This window comes from Dama dama, chromosome 5 (assembly GCF_033118175.1).
Source record: "Dama dama isolate Ldn47 chromosome 5, ASM3311817v1, whole genome shotgun sequence".
NCBI lineage: Eukaryota > Metazoa > Chordata > Mammalia > Artiodactyla > Cervidae > Dama > Dama dama.
Genome location: NC_083685.1, coordinates 68239191 through 68254042, shown reverse-complemented (window position 1 = coordinate 68254042; position 14852 = coordinate 68239191). Strand labels below are relative to the sequence as shown.

Here is a 14852-nt window from a genome sequence, read left to right as displayed (position 1 = left end):
TTTTGCAAATTCACATATGAGAAAATACTCTAAGGAGATGTTTGTAAGTCATTTAGATTAACAAGGGACATTTTAAAGGTCTGGCAGTAGGGAGTAGGGAGTCAGCAGTTCAAGAAGATCCTCCAAAGGAAAGTTGTATTTCCTGGGCTTTCAAATAGGCTAAGCAAAATAGATTCTTGTTTAGCCTTGCACTAGAAGAATACCACTATTAATTATGCAAACATTTTTTGATGTAAAAGAATTTGAGAATGACTCAGCAAGAGATTTCAAAACCAAATACTTCTACTTGCTTATCGAACATGTTCTTTCCAGAACTGTTCTCTGTTCTATGACCTGGGGTGAGAAGATTGAGATCTATGGAGGAGAGGTTCCATCACTGTAGTGGCTTTTGAGAAAACCCCAGTTTTGCCAGGAACATGGACTCATTCAGTTCTACACAATCCTCCCATCACTTTTACTCTGTTGGAAGTAACTGATAGCTCTTCCAAGTTTAGCCTCTAATTATTCTTTAATAAATATAAAACATAGTCAAATCTCCTAACCAAAGACTGGGCCTACCTGTCAAAAATGTGTGTGTGTGTGTGTGTGTGTGTGTGTGTGCACATGACTGTGGTTACCTTCATATTTTCCTCTAGATGAGAGTGTAAAATAAAGGGGGGGGGGATATTTAAATCTTAAGATATAAAGGCAACAGAAGATTTTTTTACAAATCCCTGCGAAAGTAATAGTTCAAGATTTAGTTGGAAAAGGGAAGGCTCCCAATCATGAGTCCTTGGAAATTTGGGGGAGAAGCCCTCTCACCTGTTTTGAAAACTACTTGCAGATGTAGGGATTGCTCACAACAGGCGCTTTGCAGAGATTTCCTCTGACTTTTTTTTTCTCCCCAATTTCCCACAGCCTGTGTTTGTCCTATGTCTGCTAGGCTGACATGTGGTTTACCTCGCTAATCCTGCTGCCAGGTTTTACACACTCTCCTCCGAAGTAAAACTGAAGCCAGAGGATACTGAGCAACTCTGGGCATGGGCGCCAGAGCTGTCACAGAAAATTTGCTTCCCAAGTGTTCCTTCCAACTTCCCTTCCTGAGCCCGCGTGAGCCACAGCGCAGCCCTTGGCTAGGTCTTCGCGTTTCCTGCTGCTGCAATCTGTAACTGGATTTTGGATTTTTTTTTTAAACTGCAGTTCTGAGGATGTCAGTTCTTAGGAAAACTTGGCTGGTTGGGGGACTTTGAAAGCAGTCAATTTCCTTACCTCGGTCGCGGAGGCCCATTTTTCCTCCCCTTGGGCTGCACCGAGGCAAAGGCGGCATAGAGGAGACGCAAACTGCTTGTGTTGGGGAGGAAGTGAAGATTTGAGCCAAGTTGTCAGCATCCCTGGCCCACCCCCGGTCTGGCGCTCTCGGCTGGCACGTACATCATCTATTAACTGCTGTTCGTGGACGCAGTGCATGATATATTCATTTTTATCTTTAGTAAATTACAAATGGAATTCTCGGCGCGCTCGCGTCTGTCTGCTCCTACAGGGCTACCGAAAGGAGGCGGAGAGGAGGCTGTGGCCCGGATCCTGACCCTGATTGTATGAATAAGTAAGCAGGATGCAAGTGATTGGGTTAGATGCTGTGAAGATTTTTTTTTTTTTCCAAGTTAGGAAAAGGGTAAAAAGACAGCCTGGGGGGAAAAGACAAACAGAGCATCCCCAAATCCTCCCACTTTCGCTCTTCTCGCAGTCTTGCTTTGCTGCTTCTGCGGCTTTTAAGGTCTGGCGGCAAAGGAATGTCTGCCCCCCACCCGCGACCGCGGACCCCACTTTCAGCTCAGACGCGCTGATGTGAAGACTGGTCTTGTCCTCCCAGAGCGGCACCGGGTCTAGGTGCGGGGTGCACGCGGGATCTGAGCCCGAGAACCTGAGCCTGGGGCAGCCGAGCCTTTGAGTTGCTGAAAGGACGGCCGCCGGGAGACAGCCTGGCCGCGCGCCCGCCCGGACCCGCTCCCTACCTGCCCCCGCCCGCCACCTCGCCCGCGCCGGGGGACAGGTCGCCCTGCCCTCTCTCCGCCCGGCGGCGCCCCATGTCCCCGGACACCTGAGCGCCCGCCGCGCCGAGGAGCCTTCCGCGGGGACAGGAACCGGTGCCCTTCTTCGAGAGGAAGATGGGGCTGGAGAGGCTTTTCCCGGGGATGCTCGCGTGGCTGGCGGCCACGGGGGTTGTCCTCTGCGCGGAACTGGGGGTCTGCGCTGGCCTCGACTATGACTACACTTTCGGTGGCTACGGAGAGGATGAGGCGGAGGCGCTGGACTACAGGGACCCGTGCAAAGCCGGTGAGTGCCCTCTCGGGGCAGGGCGGCGGGGGCAAGGCTGGCGCTGGGAGGGCGCCGGGTCTCACCTGTCTCCTTCCCAACCCCTCCCGACCCCGAGGGGCCGCGCCGCCCCCGCAGCCGCAGCTCTGCGCCGGCGGGACTGGGTGCGGAGCGCGGTCTCCAAGTTTCGAACCTCCGGTAGTTCCTCCGCCCCACCCCCGCCCCGGCGCGGCGTGACGAGCTGCGGACGCAGCCGCTAGGGCTCCGAGCCCGGCGCCTGCGGCCCTGCGCTCCGCGGGCGGCGCCGCCCTGGTGCCCGGGCGGGCGGGCTTTGAGTCGGGACACCTTCGCCCCCTCTCGGCCAGGGTCCTGTGGGCGTTCCGGGCACAGAAGGCATGGGATGCCCTCGAAAGCTCCCGAGCTGGATGGATTTAAGCGCGCATTTGCCCATTTCAGGAAACCTTAAAAACACTTCCAAGTTGCCGTCCCATTCAAGCTTGTTTCTCTCTCCCTCAATCCGGGTCCTGCGGTGGGACGCGGACACTCCGCCCGGCCCTCCTCCCGCAGCCTAAAGTTTGAGACACACGCCTTGTTCCCGGGCCCTGATCTGCTGAGTTGAGGCCGAGGTGACCCGGGGTTGGCGGACCGACCATTCTCTTGCGAGGAAAGTGGTCACGAGGTTGCTGGGCCCGATTCGGTGAAAGTCTGTGAGCAGAAAGCACGTTTTGCCCCATCTCAAGAGGAAGGGGAGGCAAAATCCCCAAAGTAGATTCTGTGCGGGTGGTCTGCATGTGACTCCACACCTCTTTTGACCTCTCTTGAGCCTGAAGTTAAGAAAGATGTACGCAAATGAAGGAAAATGCTGGAGATTCTCTTAATTTGCACCTTTGATGGCACATTGTTCTAACAAGGAGAGTACGTTAATGACAAGCAGTACTTGTGTTCAGGTTATCAGATCTTTCTCAGTTCACTCTTCACGTTCTTCTTCAAAACTTGGAGTACCTTAGCAGAAACATGTCAGTCTGGAATTCTGAGTTCTGATTTAATTCAATTTTGCTTATGTTTCCTCATTACCTTTAACCCTCAACCTATCCCACCAGAAATTTCCTGGGCCTTCCTTGATGGTTTAGAGGACCAAGACACCTTTCGGCTGTGGTGGATTGCTAGAGGCTGGGCTGCCAGAACTCAGTACTATACATCTCCCTAAACCTACTTTTTATTGAGAAATTTGTTTTGAATAATGTTTGTGACTGGGTGAAAATTGAAAATTTTCTTGATCTAGGTAAGGTAAAAATGAAGTATATTATTTCTGAAACTTGTCTAGGAAAACACCTATTCGCTGATGCTCTGTTGTGTGAAAGATTCAGCCAACTACCAGTATAAGAAAATCAGGGCTTATGATTGGTCTGATTTCAGGAAAATAAATGTAGTTTTCTATACATGTTAAAGTAAAAGCTTATGCTTTTAAAAATCATTAACTTAAAATATGAATATGCTACTGCTGCTGCTGCGTCGCTTCAGTCGTGTCCAACTCTGTGCGACCCTATAGACGGCAGCCCACCAGGGTCCCTCGTCCCTGGGATTCTCTAGGCAAGAACACTGGAGTGGGTTGCCATTTCCTTCTCCAATGCTTGCATGCATGCTAAGTCGTTTCAGTCGTGTCAAACTCTGTGCGACCCTACGGACAGCAGCCCTTCAGGCTCCTCTATCCACAGGATTCTCCAGGCAAGACTACTGGAGTGGATTGCCATTTCCTTCTCCAAAATATGAATATAAGACATGTCAAAAGTTAGTTAACTCATTTTCAGAAGTTCCATTGCTTCAGACTTAACTTTAGAAATTGCTCAGAAGAGTCTGTGAACCTGTGTTACTTTTGTCTAAAGAGTGTTTGAAGTTTTACAATTTACTTGTACAATGTGTATTGAAACATATCTCAAGCATAAATGTCCATTTTCCTCAGCACATAAACGTTCAGGCAAGAAGGAAAAAAAAAAAAAAAAAAACACTTAAAGAGTAATTACTTTTATTTTTTCTTTGCTATTGCTGTTCAGTTGCTAAGTCGTGTCCAACTCTTTATGACCCCTTGGACTGCAGCATGCCAGATTTCCCTGTTCTTCACCGTCTTCTGGAGTTTGCTCAAACTCATGTCTACTGAATCAATGATGCCATCCAGTCATCTCTTCCTCTGTTGCCCCCTTCTCTTCCTGCCCTCAATCCTGCCCAGCATCAGGGTCTTTTCCAATGAACTGGGCTGTTTGCATCAGGAGCTTCAGCTTCAGCATCACTCCTTCCAATGAATATTCAGGGTTGAGATTGACTGGTTTGAGCTCCTTGGAGTCCAAGGGACTCGCAAGAGTCTTCTCTAGCACCACAACTTGAAAGCATCAATTCTTCTATGCTCAGCCTTCTTTATGGTCCAACTCGCATATTTGTACATGACTACTGGAAAAACCATAGCTTCACCTCTACAGACCTTTTTCCGCAAAGTGATGTCTCTGCTTTTTAATACACTCTCTAGGTTTATCATAGCTTTCCTTTCCAGGAGCAAGTATTTTTAATTTCATGGCTGCAGTCACTGTTTGCAGTGATTTTGGAGCCCAGGAAAATAAAATCTGTCACTGTTTCCACTTTTTCACTATCTATTAGCCATGGAGTGATAAGACCGGTTGCCATGATCTTAGTTCTTTGAATATTGAGTTTTAGGCCAGCTTTTTCATTCTCCTCTTTCACCCTCAGCAAGAGGCTCTTTAGTTCCTCTTCTTCTTCCATTAGAGTGGTGTCATCTGCATATCTGAGGTTGTTGATTTTTCTCCTGGCAATCTTAATTCCAGTTTGTGAGTTACCCAGCCTGTCTTTTTGCATGATGTACTCTGCATATAAGTTAAATAAGCAGGGTCACAATATACAGCCTTGACATACTCCTGTCCCAATGAACCAATCCATTGTTTCTTTACTAATGGTTTATTTTTTAACAGAGCTATTGAAGATAAAACAACAATAAAACCAAATTTCAATGGACTATGACTCTAACTTTATTTCTTCCCTATTTTTGTGTACAAGAGCTAAACCTATACATGTGTGCAGTAAAAGAGAAATAAGAATAGTCCAAGTGGAAGACTGAGAAGTACAGCCACAATCTGAGATCACTTTTATAAATGATTACCGTTGCTTTTTTAACTTGGTGAAGTGAAAGGCTTTACTTCACTATCTTGGCTAAAGTATAGCAAAATCTTAGTGCCTCCTTTTAGTACTATATAAGAGAAATAAAAGTAATAACAGAGGAAAATTCATAGTACATTGAAATCCCAGTCAAAGAAGACCACTAAAATAAGAAAGATGAAGACAAATATGTGAAAGATAACCAAAAAGCAAGAGGGGATGCTCTCCAGATTCCAGGGTACCTTTGATATACCCTTCCCCAAGAGGTGAGTGGAGGTTATGGCCCACTGAAAAAAAGTGCCCTTCTCTTTAGAAAGAAACAAGGGTCCTAAGTTTCCTGAAACTATATGGTGGTTTGATGTCATAGTGATAGCATAGCTTTATAGTTTCAGAGCATTTGAGTACCTTATTTCAGCTCAATACAACACTCCAAATGGTGGAATTTGTTAATGCTACCATTACCCAGATAGAAAAACAGATGCTCTGTGAAGTCACACAATTTATTAAGATTACCCAGAACTTGATTTCAAGCCTTCTGGCTGCAAAGTTCACTTGTTTTAAACAATTATACTCCATTCTTAATTGGCCTTTTGGAGGACTTCCTTGAAATGCAAAGAGTAGAAGTTTATCCAGGTTTATCTGAGTCTAGACTAGTAGAAATGCATTTGCTTTATCTGATATTAATGAAATGACTAAGAACATAGTTTCACTTTGCTAAATATAGTGAGAATATAAAGTCCTTGAGGACAGAGATCATAACTGATTTTTAATGTTTATCACAGGAATGGATTAACATTGTTAGATATCTGGAAAGTTCTCAATACCTCCTCATATCTATATACTATTAATTGATCTTTATCCCTCATCTACATCTCATTCTAACAGGATCAAGTGTTATCCAAGAAGAAATATTCTTCACTATAACTTGTTAGAGTTGTGCCATTCTTAGTATATTTGTGAAGCAATATAATTTGTATACCTTTCAGAACTCTGATTTAAAGTTCATGAAACTATAGGACAGAAAGGAAGACTTTTGTTAATTTAACTTTGATTTAGAAATACATCTTTGATATACATAAAAGTAGATAGGGGCTTCCCTGGTGGCTCAGTGGTAAAGAATCTGCCTGCCAATGCAGGAACAACTGGTTTGATCCCTGGATCTAGAAGATCCTCAGGAGAAGTAAATGGCAACACACTCCAGTATTCTTGCCTGGGCAATCCCATAGATAGAGGAGGCTACAGTCCATGGGGTCCCAAAAGGGTTGGACTCGACTTAGGGACTAAATAACAACAGAAGTAGGTAAGTCAGTGTATCACAGCCTCAGATGTATTTGTATAGCCAAATCTATTAGTCCAGAAAATAGATAATTCATCTCTCTATGTAAACAGACACAAAGATGCAGATAATTAAAAAGAATGTCTATCTTGCACATTAAGATGTCAGCACAATACATAGTCTTCTGAATTTGCAATCAGATTTATCTTACTTTCTCTAGTTCAGAAGGGTCCTGAGGGATGCTGGAAAGCTGATACTGCCGGAAGTCATTCTAGAACAGAGACTAAGGTGTCCTGTTTCATGGTTGTACTGTACTAATAGGTGTTAATCTGAGTGTCTGTGAATATCTGTGAAGAGCCTGGGCAAATCTGGGGTGCAAATTAATCTCTCATATTTGTCTAGAGATTACCTGGAAAAGATTACATGAGAAACCAACTCTGTATTCTCTCTCTACCCTCTTCCTTCCTTCCTTCCTCCCTCCCTCCCCTACCGGCTCCATCTCTTCCTCCCTTTTCTCTTTTTGTATTTAAGGAGATGTCAGGAAATCACAGACAATTGAAAATATAATATCTTAAGAGGGAGACTGAAGAAATTAGAATTTTGAATGATGAGTGGAGGCTGATAAGACTAATTAAGAAGGGTATCTTTATCCTCTTAAACAAATGTGAATACTCTGAAAAAAAGAGTTTCCTACCTTTAATTTTCTGAGTAATGGTTTCTTTTTCTTGAAAAAATCCAAGCATGATTAAAGATCAGTGACTTGCAAGGTTGAATTTGTCTTTAGAGTGGCTTGTTTATTAGAAATAAGCTTATGGCATTGTAAAGGGTTATTCTTTTTTGCTTTTCTTCATAACCAGTGTTCTAGTATACTAATTCTAAGGGAAATTTTCATAAATTTATCATCTCTCAGTAAGATCTTATCACTTTTTTGGCTCTCAGTATTATACTTTCCAGCTTCCTTGGCAGCCTCCTAAGTATGGCATTTTAGAATTTGATGTTCAACTCTATGCCTACTTTAGTCCATCATAATATTAAATATCTAAACATGTATTTATTGCTTGGCATCACTTTAGGTGGCCAAACTCTCATGTTAAAAATGCATTTTATAGAGCTGCTTCTCTTAAACAGTCTCTTCTGTTTTACTTTTCATTCCTCGGGTCTTGATTTTTTTTCTCCTCCTGCCTCTTTTGCCCACTCAGAAATGATCAAAATACAGTGTTTGCAAAAGGGATGGGTAAGAATTCTGTACAGTTGAATTCTATTCATCGTTTACCAATAGTAGTTCTTTAGCCCTTGTCCTGAGGGCCACACTGATTTTTTTTTCTTCTTTTTTCTTTTGGTCCACCAATGGCAGTTACTGATACTAGTTAGGAATAAGGTAGATTGTTTTTTCTTAAATATGTGCTCTCAGACTAATACAGCTCTAAAGCTCCTTTTTGTTTGCTTTTTACAGTCTCCTGAGGTCTTCCCACTTTTTATCTCTGAAGAGGGTAGTGTGCTTTGCAAATTTAAATTTTAACTAGCATCCATTCTGTGAGGTAGCGTGTGTAACAGTTCATGGAACCTTATGGTTTCCATTCAAGTGGATGCTCTTTGAGGCTTCCTTTCTCTGTTCGGGCCTCCTTAGCCCATAGTGGAATATTTAAAAGTGTGTAAGGTCCATAACTTTTACTCTTGCCCTCATAGTGGCCCATTTTTCTACAAATGTCTACTATGTACCGTATATAATTTCTTCTACAGAAACCATATAACCCCCCTTGTATATGTATGACTCCTATTTTGTATGTTGTAGTGACTTTCCCTGATTTGAAGTTTAGACCACTTTGCCTGTGACTCCAGCACCGTCCTTGCCCTGTGAGCGTGTGGGTCACGCTGAATCCGCAGGGCTCCGAGTCAGCGCGTGCGCCAGACAGACTGAGCCCGTAAGTGCTGCTAGCGCTCAGGGGGGTAGTGTCAAATGCTAGTGAGTTACTGTCATTAATATAATGCTTTTTCTTTTTAGACTATTACCTGTTGTTTCTAATAGCATATGAGCACATATACTTAAAATGTTTAAAACTAGGACCTTCCCTAAGCTTTTCTAAGAGTACTTAGAAAAGATAGAAGCAAATAATCCATTTAAAATGCAACCTTGCACATCCTGCTGGGACCATTCTGGGGAGGTGGAGGAAGGGGGTTGTTCTCCCCCAACTGTAGGGACACTCTCTCCTGCCACAGCATTTTCAGCCCACCAGATAGGCCTGGGCTCAGGTGCCTGGCAAGATTCCTGGGTATGTGACATCTCCTATACTAGGGGAATTTTGAGGATTCTTACACTTCTTTCACCTTCCAAGATATGGAATTAATTAATTGTGGACTTATCATTCCTAAATTAAGGAGAGAGAGTCCTCTCCCCAACCCTGGATACAATAGAGTGATTTAGCAATGTGACTTCAGTGGTTTATTTCCTTTAGTTATCTATTAAAAAATGATATGAGAGGAACATTTTAAAAAAATACAGTGTCAAAGCTATGGAATGAATTGCATAAAATGTGTTCTTTCTCAGAAATCAGAAACAGGTCTCATTGCTTCTTTATTTAGTTCTTGTTATCATTAGCCCTGAAAATGGGATATTGGCTACTAAATTTTGAGATATTGTGAGCTGGCTAATGGAATACTTGTTTTGTCAGTTCCTTACAAAATGCATGCTAATCCTGTCAAGCTACATTTGTATTAAGAAGTGTGGTAAATTAAGTGTTAATTGATATCCAGAAAGTGAGGCAATGAAGTGTTTGTCTTAATCAGCTCTTCTCATGAAATTTACATTTATAGTTTAACCTAAAACATTTGTCATTGACCATATAAAAAAAAAAAATAAAAACTTCTCAAATGGCAATAGTTCTAAAAAGTTGAAACCATGATGATCAGAAGCGCATCCAGGTATAGTATTTTTTTCAAAACAAAATCTAATTTTATGTATTAATATGCTACTAAAGCATTCATCTTAATGTTTAAAAATGACATTTCAACAATTTCTAACACACTGCCCCATTTTACAAGTCAGGGAATTATGGAGGTGGAGACACAAACCTTATATTTACTATCAGCATCTGGTGTCTTCTGTGTTGATGAGCTTCCTATGTTTAGTTTGTGTGGTGGGTGAGGAAAAGGTAGAATAGTTTTTGTATTCCTTACATTCCTCACTTATGTTAAATTGTCAGCACTTGGATTGTGTGCCACAGGAGCAACTCAAGCGGACCCTGGTTTGGCAGCTGTTATGAGCAAGCTCAGAGTTCTCCTTGGCCGTGAATGGATTTGGAATGTTTATTAATCAGCATTGGAATTACCTTGACATCAGTTCATTGGACTGACTATTCTGAAAGGATGGAGCTCCATCCCTCTTCCCATGATCTATCTGACCTAAGTGCCTCTAGTTGAAGTTTATAGTTTGTGTTTTGCACTCAGGTTATTGTGTTAATAAGTATCTTTCATTGCTTAAAAGTTAAACCTTTAAGATACCCCAGGGAAGAACATCAAACATAACTAGAAAAGAGCCAGATGGAGAAATTGCTAGAGAATAAATCCTTGGACCCTATTATACCTCACATATCTAGGAATTGCCTTCATGACTCATGTCAAAGTAACACAGCTCATATTTTTACATTGTAAAATGTCTCTTCTCTTCACCATATCCCTATCAATTAACATGATTGTTAACCCTTTTGGACACATGAAGAAATTGAAACACAGAAGGATCCAGTGGCTGGGCTGTCATCCCAGTTGATAAATAGTGAGAACTTACCCTGGGTTTGGTATTTGATGCCTTTCCTCTTATGAATCCCCTTCCCTGGCTCTCCCGTCAGCACAAATGTATTAAGACTGACAATTGAAATGATGGTATTTGTGTCATGGTCGTTTATCCATGGTCATTTTTTTTCAGTGAGAATACATCTTGCCTTCAACATTCTTGCGTTTGATAAGCCACATACTGTACTGTCAAAGTCAGGCCAATACTTTCAGTTGTGTGGAGTATTGGACAGATGCTACTCCCTTTCAAGAGAGTATTTTCTAAGTATAGAGTCACAAGTGAAATACTCCAACTATGTAAAAGACAAATGAAAATGAATACAACTAATTCTAATAGAGATATATTTGAGTGCAAAGTATTGTAGGGGAGAAACTGCTATATGTTGCCCCAAGTATATAAATTGTGACAGCAGGCTTTCCATGTAGTTTAGGGGAGGAGTTGGATTTGAATAGAATTCAGTTATTACTGTCTGGTTCTTGGCACAGGACCTGCGTTTTGTGTGGTACTATTAAATTGTTTCACACTTTAGATTGTTCTCTGAGTATTCATTGAACTCTTACTTATGAGCCCATAAAGAATGTGAAGAACATCCTTTCAAATGCAGGCTGTTCAGGAAAGTGGTTTACAGTGTACTTTATGTATATAAACGATGTGTGAATGCTTTTGAGAAAACAAATATGCTGTGAGAAAGTACTTTATCTTTTGAAACCCAACTTGGCTAAAAGCCCTCAGGTCAAAAACCTGAAAGCTTTGAAGGCTCATAGGGTTAACTAAACGTGAAACTCCAGTCTGGTTTCCTAAGAGTAGGAAGTCAGTCACATTCAAAATACATACTATGTGTAATATTGACTATATCATAATTCTTAGGAGAAAACAGATTGCTGTTAGCAAATTATCATGTTTTCTAGGAAGATTTTCTGCTTGTACCTTTTCTCTAACAAAGGAGTAAGAACAACACTGATAAAACTTTTTCTAAACCTAAGAATGAGGGGAAGTTTTCCTTTCATGTTTATTTTTTAGTCCCAAGAGAAGAATGGAGTGTGGCCCGCAGGCAGTCATCAAGGGAAGAATAATTGGGATTTGCCATCTGGAATGGGTAACAGAAGTAATAACCTAAAAATCAAGGGTGTCATGTTGCAGTATGTTTCTATGGGCAAAAAGACTGTGAGCAGTTTACTAGGGGTATAAGGGAGCAAGAGTTAAATACAGAAAGAAGATACTGATTATAGACCAAATATCCAGTGTGTTGCAGGATTTAAATGTTTACAAAAAGAAAAGATTTTTAGGGTATGTGAGGGTGGGATGGAGCATCTTAAACAAAACCATATGCGTCATAAACAAGCGTCCCCTAATACCCCTGTTTCTGTATTGAATGGTACCTGCAGCTTGGTGCACTATAATAGCTTGTGCACTGTCACACAGTAATAGTCAGAGTTTGAACCTAGGATTCTGGATTCCATGTGTTGCCATGATGCTTCTTCCTTTTCCTTCTATCTCTTCTTCTAACTCTTCCTTTCCTACTCCTCCTTCTTCTTCTTTTGGTATGAGTACATTTTTTCAACTTGGGGCTAGCTTCAAAAATTATATTCTTTAAAAGACTTCAGGGCAGCCAGAATAGTGCATCTATTAAAAACTTGGACTTTGGAGTGACATGGACGAGAATTCTGATATTGTACCCACCACATAGTAACTGTGTGTGGCTTTTGGCAAGTTATTTAGCATCTTTCTGTTTCAGTTTTCTGATCTATGAAATGGGAATGACATTATAATTCTCATGGTAAGAATTAAATGAATGTGAAGTGAAAACCACTCTGGAACATAGTAAACTGTGTAATTTTTATTCATAGTAGCACAAATATGTAGGAGTAGAGAATTTTTTAAAAAAATTGCAGCTGCAGATGTGTAATAAGACAATCTTTATAAAAAACATTTGTGGGATAAAGTTCTTTTTTCTTGTCATATATGAAAAATGTATTCATATCTCAAGTCCTCTAAACTTAAAATTGAGAGGTTAATACCCCACACAGACATTTTTCTTTGGTAAGGTATCAGAGATAAGCAATAGAAATATCTTTCATGCTTTGTTCTCCTGGCTATTTGCTCAGATGCTTAAAACACTCAATATGTTGATAATTTTAAATTCATTTTGCCTAATGTGTGAATAGAATCCTGGCTGTAGAGTCCTTCAGTAATTTCTGGTTCAGGTTTCATTTGTCATGTGAATTAACTTAAAGAGCTTACATACTCACAACCCTATGTTTACACAGAACTAAGTTTACAGATGGTTCTAAGCTACAAATATTCATAAATTCACCAAAAGTTTATTGAACAGTTACTGTGAATGCATATAGAAATATGAAAAATGATTCAATGCCTCACTGACCTAGTGTAGTCTTAACTTTATCATTTGTAAGTAAATGATAGTTAATGTATAGTTTTTTATGTATATTAATCATATGTTTGTATGTCAAACTTATTTTAATTTACCATTTGAAAATGGATACTATTGTAAATTGTGATAATCAGAATATATATTCTTGTGAATTTTTCCTGGAATTTTCTTTACTCATGATATATGAAGAATAAAGCTTTGTGGAAAGCATAACAACTTTTAAGTAGCTTGCAGACTTTGTTATTTTCCAGTGTGCTGGGGTGGAATATAAGCTATTAGGTTGGTACCAAAGAGACATGGGTTTGATCCCTGGGCCGGGAAAATCCCCTGGAGTAGGGCACGGCAACCCACTCCAGGGTTCTTGCCTGGAGAATCCTATGGACAGGGGAGCCTAGTGGGCTACAGTCCATAGGATCACACAGAGTCGAGCACATCTGAAGCAACTTAGCAAAACACACACAGCACAAAAATAATTGCGGTTTCAGACCATGAATTTTAAATCATTCTATCTAAGTTCAAACAAGCAAACAAACAAACAAACAAAAAAAGAGCCTTCTTGATGAAAGTGAAAGAGGAGAGTGAAAAGTTGGCTTGAAACTCTACATTCAAAAAACTAAGATCATGTCATCCAGTCCCATCACTTCATGGCAAATAGATGGGAAAACAATGGAAACAGTGAGAGACTTTATTTTTCTGGGCTCCAAAATCACTGCAGATGGTGATTGCAACCATGAAATTAAAAGACGCTTGCTCCTTGGAAGAAAAGCTATGACCAACCTAGACGTCATATTAAAAAGCAGAGACTTTTGACTCTGTCTAGTCAAAGCTATGGTTTTTCCATGGTCATGTATGGATGTGAGAGTTGGATGCCAAAGAATTGATGCTTTTGAACTGTGGTGTTGGAGAAGATTCTTGAGAGTCCCTTGGACTGCAAGGGGATCCAATCAGTCAATTCTAAAGGAAATCAGTCCTGAATATTCATTGGAAGGACTTCTGCTGAAGCTGAAACTCCAATACTTTAGTCACCTGATGTGAAGAACTGAATCACTGGAAAAATCCCATGATGCTGGGAAAGATTGAAGGCAAGAAGAGAAGGGGACACCAGAGGATTAGATGGTTGGATGGCATCGCTGACTTGATGGACATAGGTTTGAGCAAGTTCCTGGAGTTGGTAATGGACAGGGAAGCTTGGTGTGCTGCAGTCCATGGGGTCGCAAAGAGTCAGACACGACTGAGTGACTGAACTGAACTGATGCTCAAACACATCTTTATTAATTGAAATAGAAACAATTACAAATCAACACATTTTTTGCCAATGAGAAATGTGTTTGTTTATTCCTGTAGCATAAAAATCCATGCTTCAGTATTTGACAAACTCTTGGAACTCATGTTCTGCCTCCTGCTGGTTGTGGAAGCTTTTTACCTGCAGAAAGTTGTCAAGATGCTTGACAAAGTGATATTCAGTTGGTGAGAGGTCAGGTGAATATGACGGATGAGGCAAAACTTCGTAGCACAATTTGTTCAACTTTGGAAGCATTGGTTGTAAAACGTCTGATCTGTTGTTATGGAGAAGAATTGAGCTCATTCTGTTGACCAATGCCAGCTTCAGGCATTGCAGTTTTTGGTGTGTCTCAACTTGCTGTTCATACTTCTCAGATGTAATGGTCTCACCAGGATTCAGAAAGCTGTAGTGGGTCAGGGGGCAGCAGACCACCAACCAGTAGCCATTCCCTTCTCCAGGGATCTTCCTGACCCAGGGCTTCCTGACCAGAGTTTGATCCTTGGGTTGGGAAGATCCCCTGAAGAAGAGAATGGTCACCCACTCCAGTATTCTTGCCTGGAGAATTCCACAGACAGAGGAGCCTGGCTGTCTACAGCCCATGGTGACAAAGAGTCAGACAAAACTGAGTGACTAGCACACTTTAGAGTTTCTTCTTGGTCCAACC

General features: G+C 41.4%; 1 protein-coding gene across 1 annotated transcript in view; it reads left to right on the top strand.

The window, feature by feature from the left end:
* Positions 1-2041: 2041 nt before the first annotated feature.
* TLL1 (tolloid like 1) overlaps positions 2042-14852 on the top strand; it is a 288550-nt gene continuing 275739 nt past the window's right edge. Inside the window, exon 1 of the mRNA XM_061140921.1 lies at positions 2042-2313. Coding sequence (XP_060996904.1) covers positions 2145-2313 — 169 coding nt within the window. The 5' untranslated portion in view covers positions 2042-2144. The remainder of the gene's footprint in view (positions 2314-14852) is intronic.